The 22,717-nt window shown below is 46.7% G+C and overlaps 1 protein-coding gene across 2 annotated transcripts in view; it reads right to left on the minus strand.

Moving 5' to 3' along the window:
- Nucleotides 1-1,321: 1,321 nt before the first annotated feature.
- DPYSL3 (dihydropyrimidinase like 3) overlaps nt 1,322-22,717 on the minus strand; it is a 99,657-nt gene continuing 78,261 nt past the window's right edge. For both annotated transcript variants that reach the window (XM_024576884.4, XM_024576885.4), the window contains exons 5-14: nt 22,337-22,398; nt 21,351-21,431; nt 17,193-17,261; nt 13,166-13,286; nt 9,263-9,419; nt 8,278-8,419; nt 6,668-6,838; nt 5,272-5,451; nt 3,563-3,725; nt 1,322-2,121 (exon numbers count right to left, since the gene is read on the minus strand). In XM_024576884.4, the coding sequence (XP_024432652.2) occupies nt 2,033-2,121; nt 3,563-3,725; nt 5,272-5,451; nt 6,668-6,838; nt 8,278-8,419; nt 9,263-9,419; nt 13,166-13,286; nt 17,193-17,261; nt 21,351-21,431; nt 22,337-22,398 (1,235 nt within the window). In that variant the 3' untranslated portion in view covers nt 1,322-2,032. The remainder of the gene's footprint in view (nt 2,122-3,562; nt 3,726-5,271; nt 5,452-6,667; nt 6,839-8,277; nt 8,420-9,262; nt 9,420-13,165; nt 13,287-17,192; nt 17,262-21,350; nt 21,432-22,336; nt 22,399-22,717) is intronic.

Raw genomic sequence — 22,717 nt, forward strand, 5'->3', positions numbered from 1 at the left:
TTCAGAAGTCCCAAGTGCAACCAATTGGGCCATGAGGTCATGAGAGATGGGCTGGACTCAGGAGCTGGTAACAGCAGCAGAAGGTAACAGAGTTATCTACGTGTCTTTTCCTCCACCTGGTGGTTGTGGCTGGTACTGCAACATATCCTAAATCCCAGCCCAGCCAATGAGGTATATAGAATATGCTTCTGCTAGGACAAGCTCCCTGCCTGCAAAACTGTCACTCCGAGTTTGGAATAGACTCCCACATCTTTGAGTTATGAGCCAAGAGATACATCACCACCTTCATTTCAGTTTCCTTTAAAATAAAGGCACTATGAAAAAGCCTTAAGAGTAGCAAGATTCCTTCTTCGGAGAAGAAATCATCTTTGTTCATGATTGGAACAGAAGTTAGCTCTGCTAGGGAAAACCCTCTTCCTTGGCTATTTCCAAACACCTCTCCAGCCCCATATTCTCTTTCCTCTGGCCTTCAACTTAAAGCCTGAAGTTAGAGATAACGGTTTCTCCTAAGCACCTGAAAGGTGTTGGTTTCTTCTAAGCACCTGAAAGGTGTTAGCACACAGCGTTACAAGTTCTATCAGCTGGACCCCCTAGCGCAGAGGTCTGATCCCAGGTTAAATACATTTTGTTTTGTTTTGTTTTGTTTATCCCGCATATAGGCCTTTTATCTTTGTCTGGCCTGTGGAACTTGTTCCAAAATTGAGTTTTAGAGGGGGTAGGATAGGGAATGGACATTCAGCTCTGACAGACAAGGTAGGTGGGCACCAATGGTCCTTGCCAACTTCATTTTATGTGACTGTCAGGAAGGCCGCACGCCACTGCCACCCACCTTGGGAGACGTTGGTGCCAAAACAAAAGCTCCCCCAAAGGATGTGCTGATGGAAAGGGTACAGATGGCTTAGGACTGAAAACTAGAACCATGGCCACAGAACGTAACCTCTCTGCTTCAGACTGGCTTTCCCCAAACCCTGCTTGATTCCCATGGAAGCTGAGATATCCTATTAGTCGTAAAAGTTAAGGAATGCCTAAGAAAATCAATTTTCAACAACAACAACAACAAAAAGTGTATTCAATCATGGCTGTGCCTGGATCTCAGGAGATCAAGAGAATCAAACACCACTGGCAAGACAAGTCCAATGCCAGAGGCTGGCTGCCCTTCTCTGTTTCCTTGCAAAGACTGGAGAGTGAGGTGAGCTCTAGCTGTGTTTAGAGGGAGGTGCTATTCAAGCCTGGCTGCCCCACCCCCAGGGCCTGTGCTGTGCTCCCAGCTGTTGCCTCTAAACAGCACCCAGGGCAAGATGGGAGAAGTGTTTTTGCTCCCTCCTCTCCTCCTTTCCAGCCAGGAAAAGTGAAGAATTTGACAGCAATGCTGAGGAAAAGGCCCACCAAACATGGGCATGACCAAGTGGAAGCAAAGGTTGGGTTTTGGTGTTTCAATAAATGCTCAAAGAAATAAAATCCGCTAAAAGAGGACATGACAAAGTCTGGAACCTGAAGACCTCCTGCCTGCCTTCCGCGCCGACCCCAGGGGCCACTGTCCATGGAAATAAATGTACTTCATTAACACAATACACAAGACCCCTTATGCTCACCCACCCACCCCCCGCCCCCATACACACCCTACCCCAAACCTCTGAGCCCTCTGCCTCGCTCTGGGCTCCCACCACCCACTCACCCCAAATAACTGTGTCCCTTCTGCTCATTTTCCTTGACATCCAGCTTTGTGTGTCCCCTTGTCTTAAGATGCAGCACTACACACGCTCTCAACACTATATAGCAGACTCTTTACCTTAGTGGCCTGTCTGATTGCATGCATGGAAATGGGGGAGGCTAGGCATAAACAGAAAACAAAGCAATCTTCGTAAAGCTAGGCAAGCGAGCGTAATATTGGAGAAACATAAGGCTTGAGGCTTATTGATTCTTTAGATCGTAACTGTTTGGATTCGCTTTCCTTCTTAAATATCGGTGTACCATTTTGGCTTCCAAAAAAATCTCTTCTTGCTTCTGCCCCCTCTCTTTGGGGAGGGGTTGCTTAACTCAGGGATGTGATGTTAGAGCGGCCTCCAGGGGGCGCCACAATGCGTTTGCTGGCCGAGCGGACCCCTTCATCCACTTGGGTGCCTACAATAAATTCCCAGGGAGAAAAAGGGACGAAGGAGAAACTGCGTTAATTTTAAGAGTGTAAGATATTACGTGTCTTCCTGGCTTCATCTCCCAAGAAACTTCCATTGCAGTTTGTCAGGTATTCCAGGCTTTTCATATCCACCCTCCTGAAAATCGCCCTCTGCCAGGAAAAGCTAGGTTCATATCTAGATTTCATCAGACCATCCACATCATAACAATGATAATAAAAAACAATGGGTGTGGATGGGGTGGGGGGGAGGGATGGGGAGAAAAGGCACACAACTGTAATTGAATAACAATAAAAAATTTAAAAAAAAAACAATGGGAATGTTATAAAAATAGCTGCTTCCATTCGTTGGGTCAAGCAATGTATAAAGTGTTTCTCAGGCTATCTCAGTCAACCCTCCCCACTCTCCTCTCAGGGAGGTTCTGTTATTATCCCATGAAAAGAAGGGGAGACCGAGGCTGTGAGGGGCTGGGCATTGCGCCCAACGTCACAACTGGGAGAGGGGATGGCCAGGTCCCGCAGCCATAGCCCAAAAGAAAACATCAGTGGGCCCCTCTGTCCATTCAGAAGGAGTCCCACAAAGCTTAGGGATTATGGGAATCAGAGAGTGATGGAAAATGGCAAAACACTGACAAAAATTTCTGTGAAGAACCTACTGTGACCTCTGGCCATGTCACCTCAAAACTTGTAGCTCTTTTCTTTTGTCTTCCTCCCCCGTCTCTGTCCCCTTAGCTCTTTTCCTCCCCATCGTCCTGTAGCTCCTATTCCTCACCCCTCTACCTGCCCCCACAGTTTCTCTGTACACATCTGTCCCTTTGTGTTATCTTGCTTCTCTTGCATTTAAATGGTTCATCATAGGGCTGCAAATCTACATTTATTTTCCCCCCAATTTAAGGCTACTGGTTATGGAGCAATTGGCTAGTTATTTCCTATTTATATCAGGTAGTTCTTAAAGAATAGGTAAGCTTCACAATACGGCTACCCCAAGGTAAATGTTCAGTCACCAGCAGCTGTTGTTAGGTTGGAAGAATGTGATAAAAATTACGGGTAGCAATTTGAGCACACAAATAACCTGGGCACTCTTTTTACCTGGGAAAACAAACAAAACACAACACAGCACATGGTTCTCACTGGCTAACATAGAACATCACTATAAATTCATAATGGCAGCCATCCCGCCCCTCCCCTGCCACATGTGAGCTCTGAGCAGAACTGGTGGACATTGAAGCCTGAACTTTAACCTCACTGAGCCTTATTCTGCTTTCTCAGAGGCCTTCTTTTTGTTCAGCAAACCATCCTTCTTGCCCAGTAAGGGAGTCCCTAAAGGGTGGTCTGGCTCCCAGGATCACCATTAGCTTAGAGCACTGAACCCCCTTTCCCCTCCTTTCCCCACTCTCTCACTGATGGTCGCCATCAGCTTGTCTGACTCACCCGACAGGCTAAATCCCGACTGATGGAGGTTCCTCACGGGAGGGTTCGGCCGAGTGGGAGAGCCCCGGGTGGAGCCTGCGGGGGTGCCCCCCTTGGGCGTGGTAGTCAGGTCAAACACTGGCCCATCATACATGCCTCTCGGGACTGCGTGCAGGTCCGCCATCTGCAGCAGAGAAAGCATGTCACTTATTTAGTTTTTTAACAATTTAGGGTCTGTTGTAGGTAATACAAACATATCAATGCATTAAGTGTGTGTAGCGAGAGCCAGAGAAGAATAGTAATGTCATTTTAAGGAAGAAGGAGTGTAAAATAAAGGGGGATGTTACGACAGAGCGCTGATGAAGGAGGTAGGTTAAGGTGTCTCTAAAAGGTGAGCTTTGATCTTAAGGACCCAAGGAGTTTGTACTGGGACAGGGGTGGAGGGAGAAGGAGGCTGGAGGTCGTAGAGGACAGGTATGGAAGCAGTGTTCCTAGCAGGTGTTGGAAACAAATGAAGAACCACCCGTGTGGCCAGAGCAGAGCGGTTGGGAAGGGGCAGCCATGTCAGATGAGGTCATAAGTGCTGGCAGAGACCAGATTCCATGGGGGCTCCACCCCCAGGCTCCTCAGCACAGATCAGAGTTAGCAGGCCTGGAAATGTGCATCCTTTGGCCTGACCCGTTGACCTCTGGCTGTGGCTGTGAACTTGCCCTGGGACAATGCAGCCAGGCAGCAATGTCACCCAAGTGATGTTCTGTGCTAGGCCTGGTGCCAGACACTGAAACCTGCGGACCTGTGAACCACGACATGCCCCACAGTGGGGCTCTCAATGTATTAAACAGACACTGCAGGACCACCCACGGCAGCAGGCCTGTGGCACACACCCTCCACCCGTTTCAGGGAGGACATGTTGCCAGGAGGCTGACAGTTCTGGCTGGGCCATCAGAAGACTCCTAGGCTCTCTGTCACAGAGCCATCCTCCTCTGTCAGTGACTCAGGTGCAGGCACAGAGGCTTCGCTCATCAAATTTGCAGATTAATGCCAGGCAGGATGATGACTCTGTACTCCCCGAGAATCCTTGAGCGACACTCCAGATCCTCAGCATTTCTTTCGGTCCAAAATCTAAGTCATATTAAGAGCTGATGTACGGGGAGTTTGAGTTGCATCTTCTCTGTTAGGCCAGTACTGGAGTGTGGAATTTTACTCCAAACTACTTAACTTGAAAATGATCACTCATGAAGAGACAAGAATGGTGAAGGGATTTAAAACATTGTCATAAAATAAATAGCGGATGGCTACAGGGATACTTAAGGATACTCAAAAGACAGATGACTTTGGAAACACACAGACGCTCTAAGAGATGGGCTTAGTGTATCCTGTGCAGGTACGGGGAGCAGAATTGAACAGGCTGGCTGGCTTTAGGGAGGTCAATTTCAGTCCAGCAGAAAGAAGTTCATTGTCACAGGCAGAAGTGGTCGGCTGCCCTGTAAGATGGGGAGCCTCCCTGTGTTGCACACAGAGGCCGGATGGCCCATTATTAGGACCACTGGGGACCTAGGGGTGGGCGGGACACTTGGGTATTGAGTTTCTGTGAGTCTCTCTTTAATGGACACTGCCATGTACACTCAGATCCCTGTCCCTAATCCCCCACCTCAACTGTCACCACAACTGGATGAGGCATGAGCCCCATCTACCCCGCCCCCCCCCCCCCATGGTCCAGGCATTCTCACCTTCCTCCGGGCTTTAATGCGCTTGTACACGTAGTCGGAGAAGGGGCTGCAGGGGATGAAGCGGCCGGCCCCCTGGGTCACGTGCAGGTTGCCGTCTTCCAGCATGATCTTGCCCTGGCAGATGACCACCAGAGGTGCCCCGCGCAACTCCATCCCTTCAAAGATGTTATACTCTGCAGCCTAGAGATGGGGGGAGGGGCAAAGCCATGAGTATGGGCATGGGAAGGGGAGAAAGAGGAATGTGCCTCCCACGCGCTTGGGATCCTGCTGCAAAATCACCAGAAGTGACTCGCTAGGCAAGCCAGGAAAAGCTTACAACGCATTTACCAGGTTCCCGAGGGTGGAGGCTCTGGAATTCCTAGCAGAGAGAAGCACCCAGTCTTCATTAATGTCCCCAAAGGGAAGTAAAGTCTGTCACTGTCAGTGTCCAAGGAGAAGCTGGGTGACTCTCAGGGATGCTGTACTTGGCAGTCTGGTACTGAGAGGGTGGGTAGGTGGGTGTCATGACCCTTAGATCCCTAGCTTGAAATTAAATAATGTGATATGACACAGTGTTTGCGCAAAGGCCATTCATTCCCACCAAAAAATGGGACTGCTCCCCACCTCCTTTGTTTTACTTAACAACTGCAAGGCATCACTGGAAAGTGGTGAAGGAGATGAGCTTGGAGTCAGGGTGCCTAGACCTGAATCCCAGCTTCATTTCCTTGCTGTCTAAATTATTAAACCCCTCTGTACCTCCATTTGCTTATCTATAAAATGGGGATAATGATAGTGCCTGCCTGTGGAAGACTGTTGTGGAGATTGAATGAATTACAAGCACAGTGCTTGGAACATAGGTGCTTAAACAATATTAACTGTTTTTATTAACAAGCATTAAGCCCCTGTCTGTTCGATGGTGGGCTTTCATCTTCCACCTGAAACTCTGAATGAGGAAGTCATCGGTGCTGGTCACTTGTTTCCCCCTTCTTTGTCCTCCCAGGCACAAGGTACCACTGCACTACCTCCGTCCTGGAGGAAGCCATGTCCACAGGACTAGCTTTGGCCAATGCCGCATGAAAGGGAGTGACATCCTGGGAGAGTGCTGAGAGACAGTCCACCCTTTACCATGTCCTGGCCCCTGGGCTCACAATCACGGAAGCATGAGTAGAGATGACGTCTCTATCTGCCTCCACCTCTGAGTGACTATAATAGGCAGAGCCCTTCCGTTCACCCATTTGGAAAGCGGGAGTGAGAAATCAACTGTTGAGGTTTGAAGTCACTGACAAGTTGGGATGGTTTGTTACTGGGACCCATCCCCGTCTAACTGCCCTGGGGCACCACACACGCACCTCTCTCCTGACTGAGCTCCCTGCATGCCTTCCCTACCCCGAGCCACGCCCGAGGGCTCCAGCCTCACCGACTGGTGGTTCTTGGCAGAGACAATCTTCACGGCGTCCGGATCCCAGATCACCAGGTCACTGTCAGAACCCACGGATATTCTTCCCTTGCGGGGATACAGGTTGAAGATCTTTGCAGCATTTGTGCTTGTCACAGCCACAAACTGGTTTTCATCCATCTTCCCTGTGGCCTGTGGAAATATTAAAAAAATGTTTTTTTAATTGTCAATGCAGGGCTTCTAAGCGCAGAGCAGGGTGACCGCAGAGGCCCCAAAATGCACACAGGGACCTCTGAGGTTGTGAGCTCAGAACCCCGCCCAGCAAGCTTCAGAATCGGCTGAAGTGATGGAACACATGGCCGAGAAGGGAAGTTCCTGCTCCTGAAATATGTGCACTTTTTTTCTGGTTAAATGCATACGTGTACCTACTTACTTTTACTCCTCTAACTCTCAAAAGGACTACAAAGAGTTCACAGGAAAAACAAAAGCAGTGATGAACCCATTTTTTTAAAAGATTTTATTTACTTTATTTTTAGAGAGAGGGGAAGGGAGGGATAAAGAGAGGGAGAGAAACATCAATGTGTGGTTGCCTCTTACACAATCCCTCCTGGGGATCTGGCCCACAACCAGGGCATGTGCCCCAACTGGGAATCGAACTGATGACCCTTTGGTTTGCAGGCTGGCAGTCAATCCACTGAACCATACCAGCTGGGGCTTTTGTTAAAAAAAGATTTTACCCACTTTTAAAATATGTTTGTTGCCCTGGTTGGGGTTGCCAGTTCGATTCCCAGTCAGGGCACATGCCTGGGTTGAGGACCAGGTCCCTAGTACAGGGTGCTCGAGAGGCAACCACCCATTGATATTTCTCTCTCTCCCTCCTTCCCCCTCTCTAAAAATAAGTAAATAAAATATGTGTTTGTAGTTGCATGGACAGAGACAAATATGGAAGAACCTCACCCAGATGATAATAATGCTTATCCCTGGGGTGGGGAATTTATGAGTAATTTCTGTTTTCTTTCATATGTGTGTTTTTTGGTACTTTCCAAGTGTTCTTTATTGAGAATGTACCATGTTTGTAATAAAAAAAATATTATTTTTAACAATTCCAGATAGTGTCAAGATAAATACATATATGCATTCATAATACATAACAGTGTAAAAAAAAAGACAAAAAATCTAAATATGTAACAAAAGAGACAAAAATATTTATCATTTCTCTCTTCTCAAAAAAAAAAAAAAAAAAAAAGCCCAGGAAGGAAAGAACAATTTAGTTTAAAATCTAGCTTTGAGTTTCCTGGCAGCCAAGAAGAAAAAGGAAACTTGGTGGATGATACTGTGTAGCTAGATGAGGTATTAGATCAAAAACATTCTACTTGTCTCTAAAATGAGTGTCTCTCGTGTTTTTAAAATAAAGCAGAGGGACATGATCAACTCAATAAGTTAATCACTAATTTTACTGAAATCTTTGGAAGAACCTTCATTTGCATGGTATTTATTTATTTATGTATTTATTTTGACAGCTTCTGTGATTTTTAACAAGGAAAATAAAACCAGGTCCCTGTGCCGGAAGACAATGATAGATAATCACTTTTACAGGCTGGCTACCGCCCCCCCCCCACCTTGATCCTTACCACAGCCTTGTCCCAGATGACAGACATCCGCTCCTCCACCCCATTGGTACCCTCAGGAATGGCTGTGAAGTTATCCTTCCCGATCGCTTTCTGGGCGGTGCTGAAGGTGCAGTGGGCACTGCCAGAGAGCTGCAGGTCCCCACTGGCAAGGAGAAAAGTTCCACATGAATGTGGGTGGGTGGGGCTAGAGGCACCTCAGGGCCCCAGACTCGAGTGTCTAGTGTCAGCCAGGACTTGAGTTTGGAACCTTTCCTCCCCCTCTGCCAACTATGTGAACTCGGGCGAATTTCTTCCTCTCTCTGGGGCTTGGTTACCCCATCTGGAAAATGAGGGCGTGGGATTAGATGATCCCAAATGAGGGATGGGACTGATCCCAGAGGGCAATAGCAAACAAGTCCTCCTTCATTTTGGTTAAGTGGTCATCATGGCCATCTGTTCAAAATTTGCGAAATACGGGGTCTGGCAGAAGTAAGGCCTGCGTGAGTGTGGTTGGTAGGGTAATAATATGGGTGTCATAATTTATGGTTTTAATTTGAACAGTTTACCTAAAATGTCATATGGTATGCTGGAGTATGATATTGTTATGTTACAGAATTACATGCTTATGATTTTGTAATAAAAAGGGGGCGTCATTTGTGCTGACCCTGTACTGTAGCCTCTGTGGGCCTCAGCTGCTTAATCTGTAAAATGGTTATGAAAGTCCCTCACTCATCAAGTTGTTATGAGGAATAACGAGATCATGTGTGCCGTCTCTCCCTAGTGCTTGGCACATGATACGCATTCACTACTATTCCCATGATTAATAGGATCCCTGTGGTATTCATATCAATTACTGGTATCTGTGCTCCAGATTGCAGGGGAATTCTCAGTGTCTTCCCCTCATGGCAGATACGAGTCTAGCTGATGGATGGGCTCCTCGACTCCTCCACCCACAGGCCCCAGCATGTTTCCACACAACACCCGCTGCTTGTCATCCTACACGGACCTGGCCAGCAAGGAGTTGATGTAGTCAGGAGTGGTCGGGTCGGGACTGAGAGGTGGGGATGTCACAAAGGCAGCCGCCTTGGCCCAGTTCTTGCTCCAGTAATGGGTTCCATCTGTGCCGAGGCTGGCAGTGATGGGCTCACCAAAGACCACATTTCCTGCGAGGGGTAGGAAACAGGCACAGAGTTTGCATAAAGTACTGCTGTCCTGGGCCCAGCCTAAGTAATCACAGCCCCTCAGCCTACGCAAGGCTGTGGCTCTCGAGTCAGACAGGCCTGTTCCCACCTTTTCCAAGCTTTTTCTTTTCTAGCTGCTAAATGAGAAAAGAAATTTATGTTCTTCAGATTACAAGAAGCCGGTGCTTGCAAGATACAATACTAATTCTCAAATTTTGAGGCAAATTCAAATTTGCAGTAAAAGAAAAGAATACATACATTGATTCTAAGATTCACCCTCATTTCATAAATGTTAAAATGTGGAATAGACTTGTCCTGGGGTTGGTGAAACAAATCAGGCCTGAGAAAATGGAAGGATGTGGCATATACAAAGTGGCACACAGGAGAGGCCCAGTAAATCTGAATTTTTTATATCTCCTCCCCCTTCCCACTGGCAGGTTCCAAAGCCCTAGATGTGCCCACATCACTGGGAATGGCTAGGTCCTGCTGTTGCAAGGACACACTCTTGTTCCACAGAGTCAAACCCACTCCCGTGGATGAAAGGCTCTCATGTTCTTTTCCACCATGTTTGTTACTCCTTCAGGACACCCAATAAGCTGGGCCAAATCAAAGACAAGGCTGCTTCTTAGACCCTATGTATGTCTGGCATTAGAGACTTAAATCAAGGAGAAGAAAAATATTGGGAAATACATTGATGTAAGCTTTCGTCAGTCATCTTAAAGAAGAAGGGACAGTGATTCAGAAGGCAAATGTCATCTCATAGAAGGTGGGTTTGGTACCAAGATCCTCCATGCCAGGATCCTGGGCTAGAGGTGGCCTGAATTGTGCTGCACTTCTTTGGCTTCTGTCCTTTATCTTCCACGGTGACAGTCCCCTGCAAGGCTGAAGTTTAGGAAGGCTCTACGACCAGGATTATAAATAGGTTTTGCCTTGCTCCACCTGCTATCAATTATTGTCTTTGCCTGAAATTTTGCATAGAGAAGAATTCTAATAATGCTTCTGGCTTCCCTAGAAAAGACTCATGATTGATTTGTGATGTCTGCCGTGGGTGAATGAAGGAAACAATGGCAATGACTGGGGAAAGACAGTAAAAAAGGACCCACACCTGACTAATGAGAATTTCAAGGGTTCTTCAAAAATATTTACCAAACTAAAGCACAGAGGGCCACAAAGAAGTGAAGAAATGACAGCCAAGGCAAGCACTCAAGTCCCACTAAGAGAAATTACAACTTTAAAAGTGGAGGAGTTCTCTCTCTTTGGACTACCTTTAGACAGGAGAGTAGAATAAGTAAAGATTGTCATTGTGCTGGGTTTGAATATTAGCTCTCCACGCTGGGAGGGATCTGGACAAGATGTGCTTCAATGTCCTCATTTGAAATCAGGGATACTAATGCCTGTTTCCCAGGGCTCTAGGAGACTTCTACATAACAATAGATTTAAAGTGCAAGCACACCTCATTTTATTGCACTCTGCAGATACTATTGTGTTTTTTTCAAATTGAAGGCAAGACCCTGCACTAGCAAAAAAATTTATGACTTGAAGTCTCAGAGGATGGTTAGCATTTTTTAGCAATAAAGCATTTTTTAATTAAGATATATACATCATTTTTTTAGACAAATCCTATTTCACACTTCATAGACTACAGTATAGTGTAAACATAACTGAGAAACTGAAAAATTCATGTTTAACTCGCTTTTTTGAGATATTTGCTTTATCGTGGTGGTCTGGAACCAAATCTGCAATATCTCCACTATGCCTGTATTTATCCCAGTGCAGGATATAGAGTTGATCTTCATCAAACTGTAGATTCCTCGTCTTAATTCTGAGCAGCAATGCTGAGCTGCCGAAGAGCACTTAGTGATTAAACACATGGGGAGTTGCAGAGTTACCTGCGCAGGGGGAGGAGGGAACCCTGCTACATTCTGTCTTCCCATATGAATGTCCTTGACTCCTTCCCAGAGAATGGAGGTTCATGAGGGGTTCACTGGCTTCGATCTCAGCAGCCTGATTTTTGTCACTGCAATAATTCAGTGCCGTCCTTGCCGGCAAACCATGAGCCGGAAGGCTAAGGCTGAGGAATTTTTCTACATGAAGTTTAAAGTAAGACCCTGCACATCTTGAAACATTGCGCTGGGCCCCAGGTCGCCCTGAGAATGGGCCCCAGCAGGATTTTGCCACGGGTGGAAGGTGCCAGATGACTTCGGCAGGTGGTCATGGAAAGAGGTATGGGGTGTCCCTATGCTCTTCTTTCTTTTTTCTCTTTTCTGCCTTTCTCCAAGAACGGGTAAGGATTGGGGCTGCTTTCCTGGTTCTTGCCAGTGACTCATACCCAGCAGAGCAGCTACCCCATATCTTGGTGAGAGACTGAAAGCTGAGAGAGAAAACAGCAGGCTCACTGCGAGCAGCGTAAAGCACGAGGTGCCCTGGAATCCGCCAGCGAGAAGCCTGTCCAGACAATTAGGACAATGCCCTTCCTGTAAGTAAAGGGTCCTCGTTGCCAGAAGGCCAGGCAGCTGAAACTCAGCCATCAGAGGCAGCTGGGGCTATTTTTAGCCACCCCAGTCATACACATCTGGAGTCTCACAGACCAGTTCTGAGTCTGGTTGATGAATCATTCACTATGGGCCCTTCCTCTGTCAAAACAGCCACGGACACCCAGTGGTCACAATCACACAACCAACACACAGTCCACGCCTCCAGTTTCTCAGCCACATTGCTCACAAGTGAGTCCATTAGTCTTCCATTAAGGATGAGAACAAAAAGCAGAAAAGAAAGCTTTGAAGTGAGAGTAAACTTTAGCTTAGGACAAGGTGGGCAAATGAAGCCCAAGTTAACAGCAATGGGGGAACGCAGCCAAGGCAGTGGGGACAGAATCCAGGTCATGAAGGCCAATGCCACTGGACATGCTTTGGAGATCCATTCAACCCCTTTTCTAAAATAACTTGTGTTACCCTGTGTGGCTCAGCAGGGAGGACCCTGCCCCTGCCCTCAGCGCTGGCCAGTCAAGCACACCACTCCCAGTGCAGATAGAGGTTGGTTCAGGGATGAACCCATGACCCAAGCCAAGGCTGCCACAGTCCTCCTAGGGACTTGGGCTTGAGCTGTTGAAAAAGGTGCACTCTTCCTCCTCATAACACCCCCCAGCAAGAGTGGAGGACAACAGATGCCACTTGGCATTTACTGTCACTTTTCATACTGCACAGAAGGCCACCAGACAGGCCAGCAGCCCCAAGACAGGAATGAGAGTGACAGAACCCTAATCCCACTGTTTCAGGCCCTGGGTCTGGCCAGAAACACCTGAAACACCTTCAACTAGTAATTTTACTTTCGTTTGCTTAAGTCAGTTTGAATTGGATCTTTGACTTACTGTACCCAATATAATCTTGACTAATATGTTCATTTATAAAGCTCAGATAATGTGAACTGACAATAAAAGATCAAAGGGAGGCAGGAAGATGACCCAAGTCTCCAAAGAACTGATTCAAGCTGTGTCATCTCGGGAAAACCACTAACCCTTCCTGGGCCTCAGTTTACCCATCTTCCAAGTGGGATCACTCCTGGGATCCTATTTTCCACTGGAATATGGAAAGGATCAAATGGGCTGCCATGGATGAGGGGCTTCCCAGAGAGCAGGCAAGGCACAAACTAGGCACCATTTATACTGGGTGTTCAGGGAGGAAAGGGAACGTGGTGCGTCAGAGCCCTGAGATCTCAGGAGCACACATCACCTTTTTTCCTGGCTTGTGAGATGAGGTCAGCCGCACTCTTGCTCATGACCTTTGTGATGTAGATAGGGCAGTTGGTTTGGCTGGCGATGGTGATGGCACGGAACACAGCCTCTGCTTCCAGCTGCAAAAAAAAAAAAAAAGTTCCAAGGAGTCATTAGGAACCGGAGGCTCTCAAAGCCACCACTGCTCCCCTGCCTCTGCACACAAACTCAGGTCAGGCGTTCAAAGCCCAGAGGATCTGGAGCTGGAGGCACTGGATCTAAGTCTTAGATACAGCACTGCCTGGCTGGCTTACGCTCCTGGCATCTCAGTGCCTCTGCTCCTCACCTGGGAAGTGCATGGAGATCAGAGAGGACAGCACAGGGTTGCTGTGTGACATCAGGGCCTGGCATAGAGCAAACGCTGCATCAGCACAGCTCCAGTTTCTCCTGGGCCTGCTCTCTGCCTTCCCTCTGATGATCACAGAAGCTGCATGTGGTGGAAGCCTTTGCTCTCCAGTCTTCCTAGAGCAGATTCTCTGGCAAAACACAGTCCCAACCCTCGTATGGAGGAAATAACCAGTCAAGCCAATAAGGTGTCATGCTTCTTCAAACCCTTGCCTGCAGCAACAGGTGGTCAGGGATGGGTTCGTTCCAGCGGGCCGGTCTTATCCTAATAAATCCCAGACTTGTCCACACAAAGACCTCTTTTGTCATCAACTTCCTCCATGCTAATGTAGAATTCATGTTTTCAGGGATGCTAACCAGCCCAGTTGAATGCGTTATTTTAAGTAAGAAATGGGGAGTTTTCCCTTATTTTACTAACAAAGCAGGGTCAGAGAGCTCAGGCTTTCTCCAACAGCCTGGGTCTGGCTTCTGGTTTTGCCACTTAGAAGCTGCGTGACCTCACATGACCTCCTAAAGTTTCAGGTCCAGAATGCAGGGATGATAGCACCTAACACATACGGCTGTTTTGAGGATTAAGAAAGTCCATCTGTGCAAAGTAATCAGCCCACTCCTGGGATGAGGCCAGTGTTCCTTGAAGGGTAGATGTTGGTCTTCTTGCTGGTGGCAGCTTCTGACCATGTGTGAGAGCCGGTGTTATGACCCAAAGCTACTACCCAAGTTAGTTCAGTGTAGCCCAAAGCGGGGACACTGGCATTTTTCCCTTCAATCGGCCACAGTCCCTTTTTGGATGGATGTGACATTCTGGTTAGCCTATGCAGCCCAACCCTTCAAAACAGATCAAAAATAGCTTGCAGAAGCCCAAGGCGAACCAGTTCCTGCCCATGGTGAGGGTGGCTCGGCAGGCAGGCTCTAAGAATTTGGCTGGTCCAGCTGGCATCCCCTAAGCTGCACTTTGTTCCATGTGGACCAGACCCTGGAGGCCCCTGACCATGGGAAACATGGCCACCTTCTGGAAGTACCCAGATTCTTGGAGTAGCATCTCTGGGCCTCAGGCTCAGCTCTCTGAACGGCCTCAATCAAGATGTCATCTGGTTGTGCTTTGAACTGAAAAGATGCTAGCTTCCCCTATGCCCAGTCTTCCCTCTTCACACCTATGCTGACCTCTCCAGCTGCCTCATGACCTCTGCCTGGGCCCCTTTGATCTCCTTCCCTCATAGCACTGCAGGATTTTTAGCACCTTGACAACATGACTATCTTTGGAAGGTTACATCACTCTCCAACTTCACCCAAAAGGGCTTCCAGGGTTGTTGGGATCTGTAGCCCAGAGGCTTTCTACTAAAAAGGAGACGGAAACAGGGAAGAGGGGAGTAAGGGGGGGGGGGAGTTGAACAAACAAACCAAAGAACAAAAATAGACTTTGCTCAGAAATCCCCTGGCTGCTGCTGAAGGATCTATCTTGCCAGCACATCTCAACAGTAACCAGCATTTAAGAAAAGTGTCACAAACAGCGCTGATCACCCTGGTCTGCTTGCACTGTGCAAACAACTTTCCAGTCCTTCAGACACGATGGGCTGGTGCCTTAACTGCTCTGATCTTCGGCGTCAGTATGGACAACAGCACCAGCCCAGAGCAGCAGCAAGGACAATTGCGACAACACAGTTAACACGGACCTGGGAATAAGCAAGCGTTCCATAGAAGAGACATGGCATTAAGGACACAGGCTCTTACAGGGATGCTATGACTGTAACCCCAACACAGGTTTTTTAAAAGTGAGGAGTAATTAACATATAACATTATATTAGTATCAGGTGTACTACATAATAATTTAATATTTGTACCTATTGCAAAATAATCACCATAATAAAAGTCTTGTTAATACCCATCCCACACAATTACAATTTTTTTCTTGTAATGAGAACTTTCAAGATCTACTTTCTTAACTCTCAAAGATGCAAATACAGTATTATTAACTACAGTCACCATGCTGTACATTACATCCTCCTGATTTACTTATTTTATATCTGGGAGATTGTTCATCTTTTGACCATTTTCCCCCAATTTCCCTACCCCTTACCTCTGGCAACCATCAATCTAGTCTTTGTATCTATGAGCTCGGGTCTCATTTGGGGGGAGGGGGTGTTTGTTGTTTTGTTTCTTAGGTTCCACAGAGAAGTGAGATCCTATGGTATTTGTCTTCCTCTATCTGACTTATCTCATGTAGCGTAATGCCCTCAAGGTCCATCCAGGTTACTACAATTGGCAGAATGTCATTCTTTTTTATGGCTGAATAATATTCCATTGAGTGTATGTGTGTGCCGCATTTTCTTCATTTCATCCATTGATAGACCATTTAGGTTGTTGTCATATCTTGGCCATTGTAAATAATACTGTGTGTACATGGGAGTGCAGATACCTTTGGGAATTAGTATTTTCATTTCCTTCAGAAAAATACCCAGAAGAGGAATTGCTGATAGTTCTATTTTTAATTTTTTGAGGAACCTCTGTACTGTTGTCCATCGTGGGCACACCAATTTACATTCCCAACAGTCAAAATTATAAATTATTTCAGCTGGTAACAGAAAGAGCACCAGACAAAGGGGTTTCTGGGGAGCAGATGACATTCTTTTGTTTCTCCAACCGGGGGCTACTTTCATAAGTATATTCAACTTGTGAAAATTCACTGTACCTTTATGACAGGTACATTTTTCTCTATGTGTGGTACAATTTAATCTTTTAAAAGATTCTAAAAGAGATGGGCAACAGGAATGCAATTATTTCTGGTCCTGACCCCCTCTTCTATCTGCTGTAGAGTTCAGGACTTGGAATGACAGAGCAGGGACATGGTTCACTTTGTTGACATGCAAGACCTTGAACTGGCTCCAGGTACCAGACCCAGGCTAGTCCTCCAAAGCCAATGTGCTCTCAGCCATGTGGACAGCCAAGTCCCAGCTGGGCCCTGTGCCAGCAGCTGAGACTGCTGACATCCCAGAGACATGGAATCAGCCCCTACTTTCCTTTCATTTGCTCTTCGGCTGCTAAACACAGTCACTAACCAGCATGTATTTTACATGTGAGGAACTTCCATGTGTGCATCCCCTACACAACTCGATAGGCATATTGCCTCTTAAAGACCCATTTAGCCTCCTATCCATATGGCCAATATTTTCAGGACTCAAAATAGAATAGGGAGTAAGTAGAAATGCCTCCAAAACTCATATTGATTAAGAAAGGGTTTACATATTTACCTCTCCTACTGAATAACTGCAAAGTATCCTCCAATGGGTGTAGGCTTTGGAGAGATTAGGGGTCAGAAGTAAGCATTGCTTTCTACTTTCCTCAGAGGCCCTTGAGTTGAGTCATTTAAAGTGGTCTGGGGAAGAAATGGTCCAATCTTGCTGTTGGGTATTCCTAGAGCCTCATCACCTTTCACCCTGCACCATGTGTGCATGTGCCTCAGGAAGTGAGGCTGAACACTAACACTGCAAATGTGAAATGACGGATAGGCCATCAGGAAAGCTGCTGGGATTGGGATTGTGAAAATGGGAGACTCTCGGAAGGTGCTGGTAAAAAAGAAAGACCCCAGTGCTACTGCTTCTCTCTGTCCCTCCCCCTACCTCACCCACCACCCCCTGGCAACTCACCTCCTCTGGTCTGCTCAGTACATGGCCTTCTGGGCCAGTTATCCCCATTTCCAACATCCGGGATTGCTCCTAGAGTGAGAAAAAAAAATAGAGGGCAGTTTTAATTTTTTTATTTTTTAAAAACCTTATGGTATCACTTAGTCAAGATTTATTTCAAAGCCTGAAATCATCCAGACCAATCAAAAAGAGGCACTACGGCAATTTCTTATAATACATCAATACTTAAACTTAAAAACTTAAAAATATATAAGATGTTATTAACTAACTCTTAACTAATAAAAACTGTCCTCTATTTCTTAGGACAGCTCAAGTAGGATGTGGAAACACGCTGAAGATGAGCTCAAGGGAAAAAAGAATAAAATATGTATGTTGAATAATTCATTAACTCTGTGGAATTGCAAAATAGGGCAGAGTCTTAATTAAAAGGAGAAAAAACATTTCAGGGTGGCCTGCTTTTATTAAAAGAAAGTCTGTTAAACAGTACCAGTTGTTTTCTACATTACGCATCAAAAGTCACACGATCGCTTATACTTTATTCCTTTCAGATGCAGACCTCGGAGAGTGCTCTCCCTTAACTTGTTTTTTAATTCATTCATTCATTTAAGAAAAGTGTCACAAACGGCGCTGATCACCCGGGTCTGCCTGCACTGTGCAAACAACTTTCCAGTCCTTCAGACACGATGGGACGGTGCTTTAACTGCTCTGATTTTTCAGCTTCCTTATGCACAGCAGTAAAACCCATGCATTCAACACAATTATTGAGTATCTGTTTCATGCTAGGCTCTAGGTTAGGTACTTGAATTAAAGCAATGAGGCTCCTGACTTGATGGGACTTAGTATAGTCCAACGTTTCCCAAAGTCTGGTCAATCCACCACTTACCTCAGAATGAAGTGGGTTGTGTTTGCAGAAATGCAGATGTCTGGCCCTGTCCAGGTCTAGCAAATCAGAATATCTGAGCTTAAATTCTAGCAATCTGCATTTTAGTAAGCCCGTCAGGCTTTTTAATGTTTCACTTTCGTGACTTAAATGAATGGATTAGAATCTAATCAGACAAAACAGTGCCTCTACCTAGCATTACCTGAGTTCATCTTTTGGTCAGTTTGTAATGAGTTAGGTCTAGGATGAGGCAGAACTGCCTACCCCTCATGGCTGATGGCTAACGTCCTTAGATTTCTGGCCAGCTTTTGGAAGAAGCATGTAGATGGGCCATGAACACACCTATGGGCTAATTGGAACTGGCACAAATCCCAGGCCACTATCTCTGCAGTTTTGGTGGCCTTCACTCGCAAAGTCTGAAGGCCAGTTCCTTTGAACATCTGTCCCGGTGATGTGAGAGATAGAGGAGAGAACTGAATTACGCCTGTCTCACTCTGAAACCATGAGATGTTTAGGAAAGTAGGGATTCCTTCTACCTGGAAAAGGGCTGTTTTGTTGTTTTCCTTTTTTTTTTAAATAATTTTTTTAAAAAGAGTAGTCGAAAGGAAGATTACTACTATAAGCAACTGTGAGAAGTAAAATGGTCACTGTCTCCAGCTCTACAGAATTTGAAAAAAGGACAGAGGCTGATTTTACTAGCAATGTACCTCCACATTTCATTTTTATTGCTTCATGTATTGAAACTTGGACTGAATAAAATTTCTTCCAAACGCTGGTGAGTTTCCACTTTGAGTTGGATCCTGAACTCACTCACACAGGGTTAAGGTCTCCAACGAAAGCATCTGCTGTCTGATAGGACATTCTCACCTATCATTCTCACTGTTCATGCTGGAAAGTCCTGTCCCCACAGTCAGGGGCCCCTACAGCTGGAAGAATGGCATGCAATCCCTGGCTGGGTATTTCAGTAGTTAGAGCATTGTCCCAAAATACCAAGGCTGTGGGTTTAATCCCTGGCCAGGGCACATAAGAACCAACCAATGAATGCATAAATAAGTGGAACAACAAATCGGTTTGTCTGTCTGTTTCTCTCTCTCTCTCCCTTCTTCTCTCACTAAAACCAATCAGTAATTTTTTTTTAAAAAAAGAAGGACATGTAAAAGGCCACTGGTGCCACCTGTCACAGGTGAGTAACAGTAGCACCTTGAGGGAGTGATGACTGAAGTAAGTACACATTTTGGGTCACAGCACAGTTTTAGTTTGCTCGATGAGGAAAGGGACCCTGCCATTTTCATCTCCCCTCTCCAATGTTTCACTCATAGTAGATTCTCAGTAAATATTTGTTGGATGAGAGGCTAAGGATGCTGTGCTCTCAGATTGTCCTTCTGATGATATTCCTTGTTGGGACTCATAGGAAAAGATTTCTGCCACTTTAATCACTTTGGCATCAAGTTACAGACAGACTCTGAGGACAGCAGATGCTTCAGTTAAATAGAGTCATCAAATCTTTCAGCTCAAGCTGAATTTAATAAACACACACCAGAAAACTTATCCAAATGGAAAAATGCCCTTATTCTTTTCCTGACTGAGACCAGATATTCCCAACATAGGGGAAGGCGGGGGGAGGGGGTGCAGCACTGGAGGGTGGGGACCAGAGGTTCTTCTGTGCTAAGGAGTCATAGAGGAAACTGGGGAAAGGGCTTTGAGTCAGAGCCTGTTTGCCTCCACACTGCTCTAGACTTCAGCTCTAGACTGAAGAAGCAGGGAGTTTGGCTTCTCAGGTATCTGGAGGGAGGGCTGGGACCTCTGGCAGCTGCACCGAAAACTTGGCGAAGGGGGAGTAGCAACAGCTCTAATACCACCAGACACCTCCCCTGGGAGCAAGGCATTTGGACTCTCTTTGGAAAATGATTTCATTATCTCTGGGTGTGTGGGGGTGTAGGAGAAGGCTGTCAGGGGCCTGACTAATTAACCTTCTTAGTCACAAGCAGAGGGAAACTGCACACTTAGCTCACCTCCTCCACTAATGAGACAGCACCCCAACAGCTGGAGCCCTGCATAGCTGCAGCACTGCCTCCCCAGGAGGCCAGCAGCCAGATGGGTGGGCCAAGGGCCCTGGATGCACCATCTCTGGATGAGATGCCCACTGAGGCACACTGATGCCCACTGAGGATGAGATTTTATTCTCCCAGTTACTGGCTGTGATCGTTGGGCCAATGTCGTAATCCCTCAGGGCACTGGGCCTCAATGTTCTCATACGATGAGGAAGATGGCAGTCATCTTTAAAGGGTCAGGTGAAAAGTAAATGAGAACATACTAGAGCCCCCATCAGAGCCTGGCACATGGCAATAAGTGCTCACAAAATGGTCCCTACTATTGGAAGCTAAGAGGTCCAACACCGTTCCCACACCCTGCCAATCACATTCGCCCAGTCCTGGACAACTTCCAGAATAAAGGCACAGCCCAAGCACTCCTGAGCTATGGAAGACATCTGTTTTGGCTCACTTCTGCACAGCCTAATGCCTGGCACAAAGTGCGCAGGAAATACTCTTTGAAATGATGAATAATGGTCTCCTGCTATTAATGCTATGGCATGGACTGAGAGACAGCTTACACTCTTTTCTGGCAGCCTCCACCTAATGGAGGCCAACCTGGGGATAAACAGAACCCGGCTAAGACACATCTGTGCATCTAGCCCACTAAGCAGCCCTGGAGATGGGGGGGGGAGCGCTGTCTGCTTCCTCACAAATGATCAATTTGGGCCTTGGGACCCTCACTTTCATCACTCGCCTCCGGTTTCTCAGTGTGATTTCTAGGAAACCAATGGGACGTCTGATCCCCACAAGACCTCAATTCTTTATTCCCTAAGGCAGTGAGTGCCACAGTCCTGGATCGGATTCCTGGCTTCCAAGAAGTGCTGCCTTAAGGTTTCTCTTTAGGACAGAGAATGCCACGGAGTTTGGACTCGTTTTGAAAAGATCAGCAGTGCTGCCCCAATAAATAGGCCGATTTGAAAACTGCCTATTCCAGGAAGCCTTTTCTGATTCTCTAGAATGGCCAGATCTCTCCCTGTTTTCCAACAGCGTTCACTTTCTCCCTCACTTGTCTACATTTTCTTTCTTTCCTCCTCCTTGACAGGGAGGCCCTTTAGGTTTTTATGGAGAACTTAGGTGGATGCCTTGTACACAGTGGGAGCTGAAGCAATGTGAAGTATTGAGGAAATGGATGGGACGCAGAGTGAAGCCTGTGCAGAAAGCCCACTCCAGGGAGCCGCCTGCCGTTACCTGAGCAATGATATCCCCGTTCTCGGCATGAACTTGAGCGATGGCTCCCAGCTCTCCCAGGCAGGTGAAGATCTCATAGAGCTGAAACAGAATGCTTGTGAATCTTTGTTCCCTTCACAAGCCACTGATGCTTTCAGTGACCTCACACAAGGACTGATCACAAAAGCCAGGATGGGATAAACCAGAGGAAATAAGTAACCGGGGCAGGAATACAGACTAACACATGCACGACTCAAGAGTAGTGCTAGTCCATAGAAACTCCGGAAAGATGCCCATATACAGAGCCTACGGTGTCACCTAAGCAGACAGGGTGAATATGTAACAAACTGCTACCAATCCCACCACGCCCCACCATGCACACTTTTGTTTGGCATTATTTCCCATTGAGCTGAGACAGAGCTTCAGAATCCTTCGCAACAAGTGCTCCCGAAAGTGACAGCAGCCTGGCCAGAAGCTAACATGAGAGCTGACACCCCTGTCTCTCGATCTCTCCAGACAGACCTCCCTTGACCTTCTCACCAGAAAGTAAGGGGATTAAATTCTTGTATTTTCTCTGAAAACTTTAGATTGTCTCAAACAAACACATTTCATGAATTTCTAAGGAGAGAGTTCGAGGCAGGCTGGGGCAATCACCCTAAACAGTAGAAGGCCCTCCATAGTCCTGCGAGGCTGGGCGCCTCCAGTGTTCCCCAAGCTCATAGGGGGTCTGGAGTTGTTTGGGAGATGGAGATTTAGGCATGCCCTCCCTCCTGTCCTTCTCAGAAGGCTTGTGCAGTGGAATCCTAGCTCTCTGTCTGCCTTGCTGTGGGCACCCTGCCTGTTTCCTCATTTAAAATGTCATGTGGACAGTGGGGGCTTCAGGGAGCAATCTGGACACATGATCTCCCACAGTGCCTACAGTGAATCAAGTTCAAGAAGCCAAGGTCATCAGGAAACAATGGGAAACCCATCCAGATACCCCAAGCCACACAGCAATGGGTCATTACCTCTGTGTTGGACACTTGATACAAATCCTTATAGGCCATGTAAACCATGAAGGAGTTAACCCCTGCAAGAGAGAGAAAGGGGGTGGGCAGGAAGAAGACAGCATTACCACAACCACTCTCCATCTTTTATTCCCACTCCTATGGTCCAGGGGGCCTTAGTACGTTACAGGGTCCTATCCAATGCAAAGCAAATGCTTCCCATTCTCCAAAAGCATTTTCCTATTCCCTTAACACTCTGTAAAAGCAACAATTCTGATGTAATGTCATAGAGAATGGTCTTTTCTTCTGCACCTCTATCTTACCCCCCTGCACAGCCCTCCCCAGCCCACAGGGTCAGTAAGCTTCGCTATTGCTTCAAGCAGTGTATGAATCATCAAGAAT

The sequence above is a fragment of the Desmodus rotundus genome, chromosome 6 (assembly GCF_022682495.2).
Source record: "Desmodus rotundus isolate HL8 chromosome 6, HLdesRot8A.1, whole genome shotgun sequence".
Lineage (NCBI taxonomy): Eukaryota > Metazoa > Chordata > Mammalia > Chiroptera > Phyllostomidae > Desmodus > Desmodus rotundus.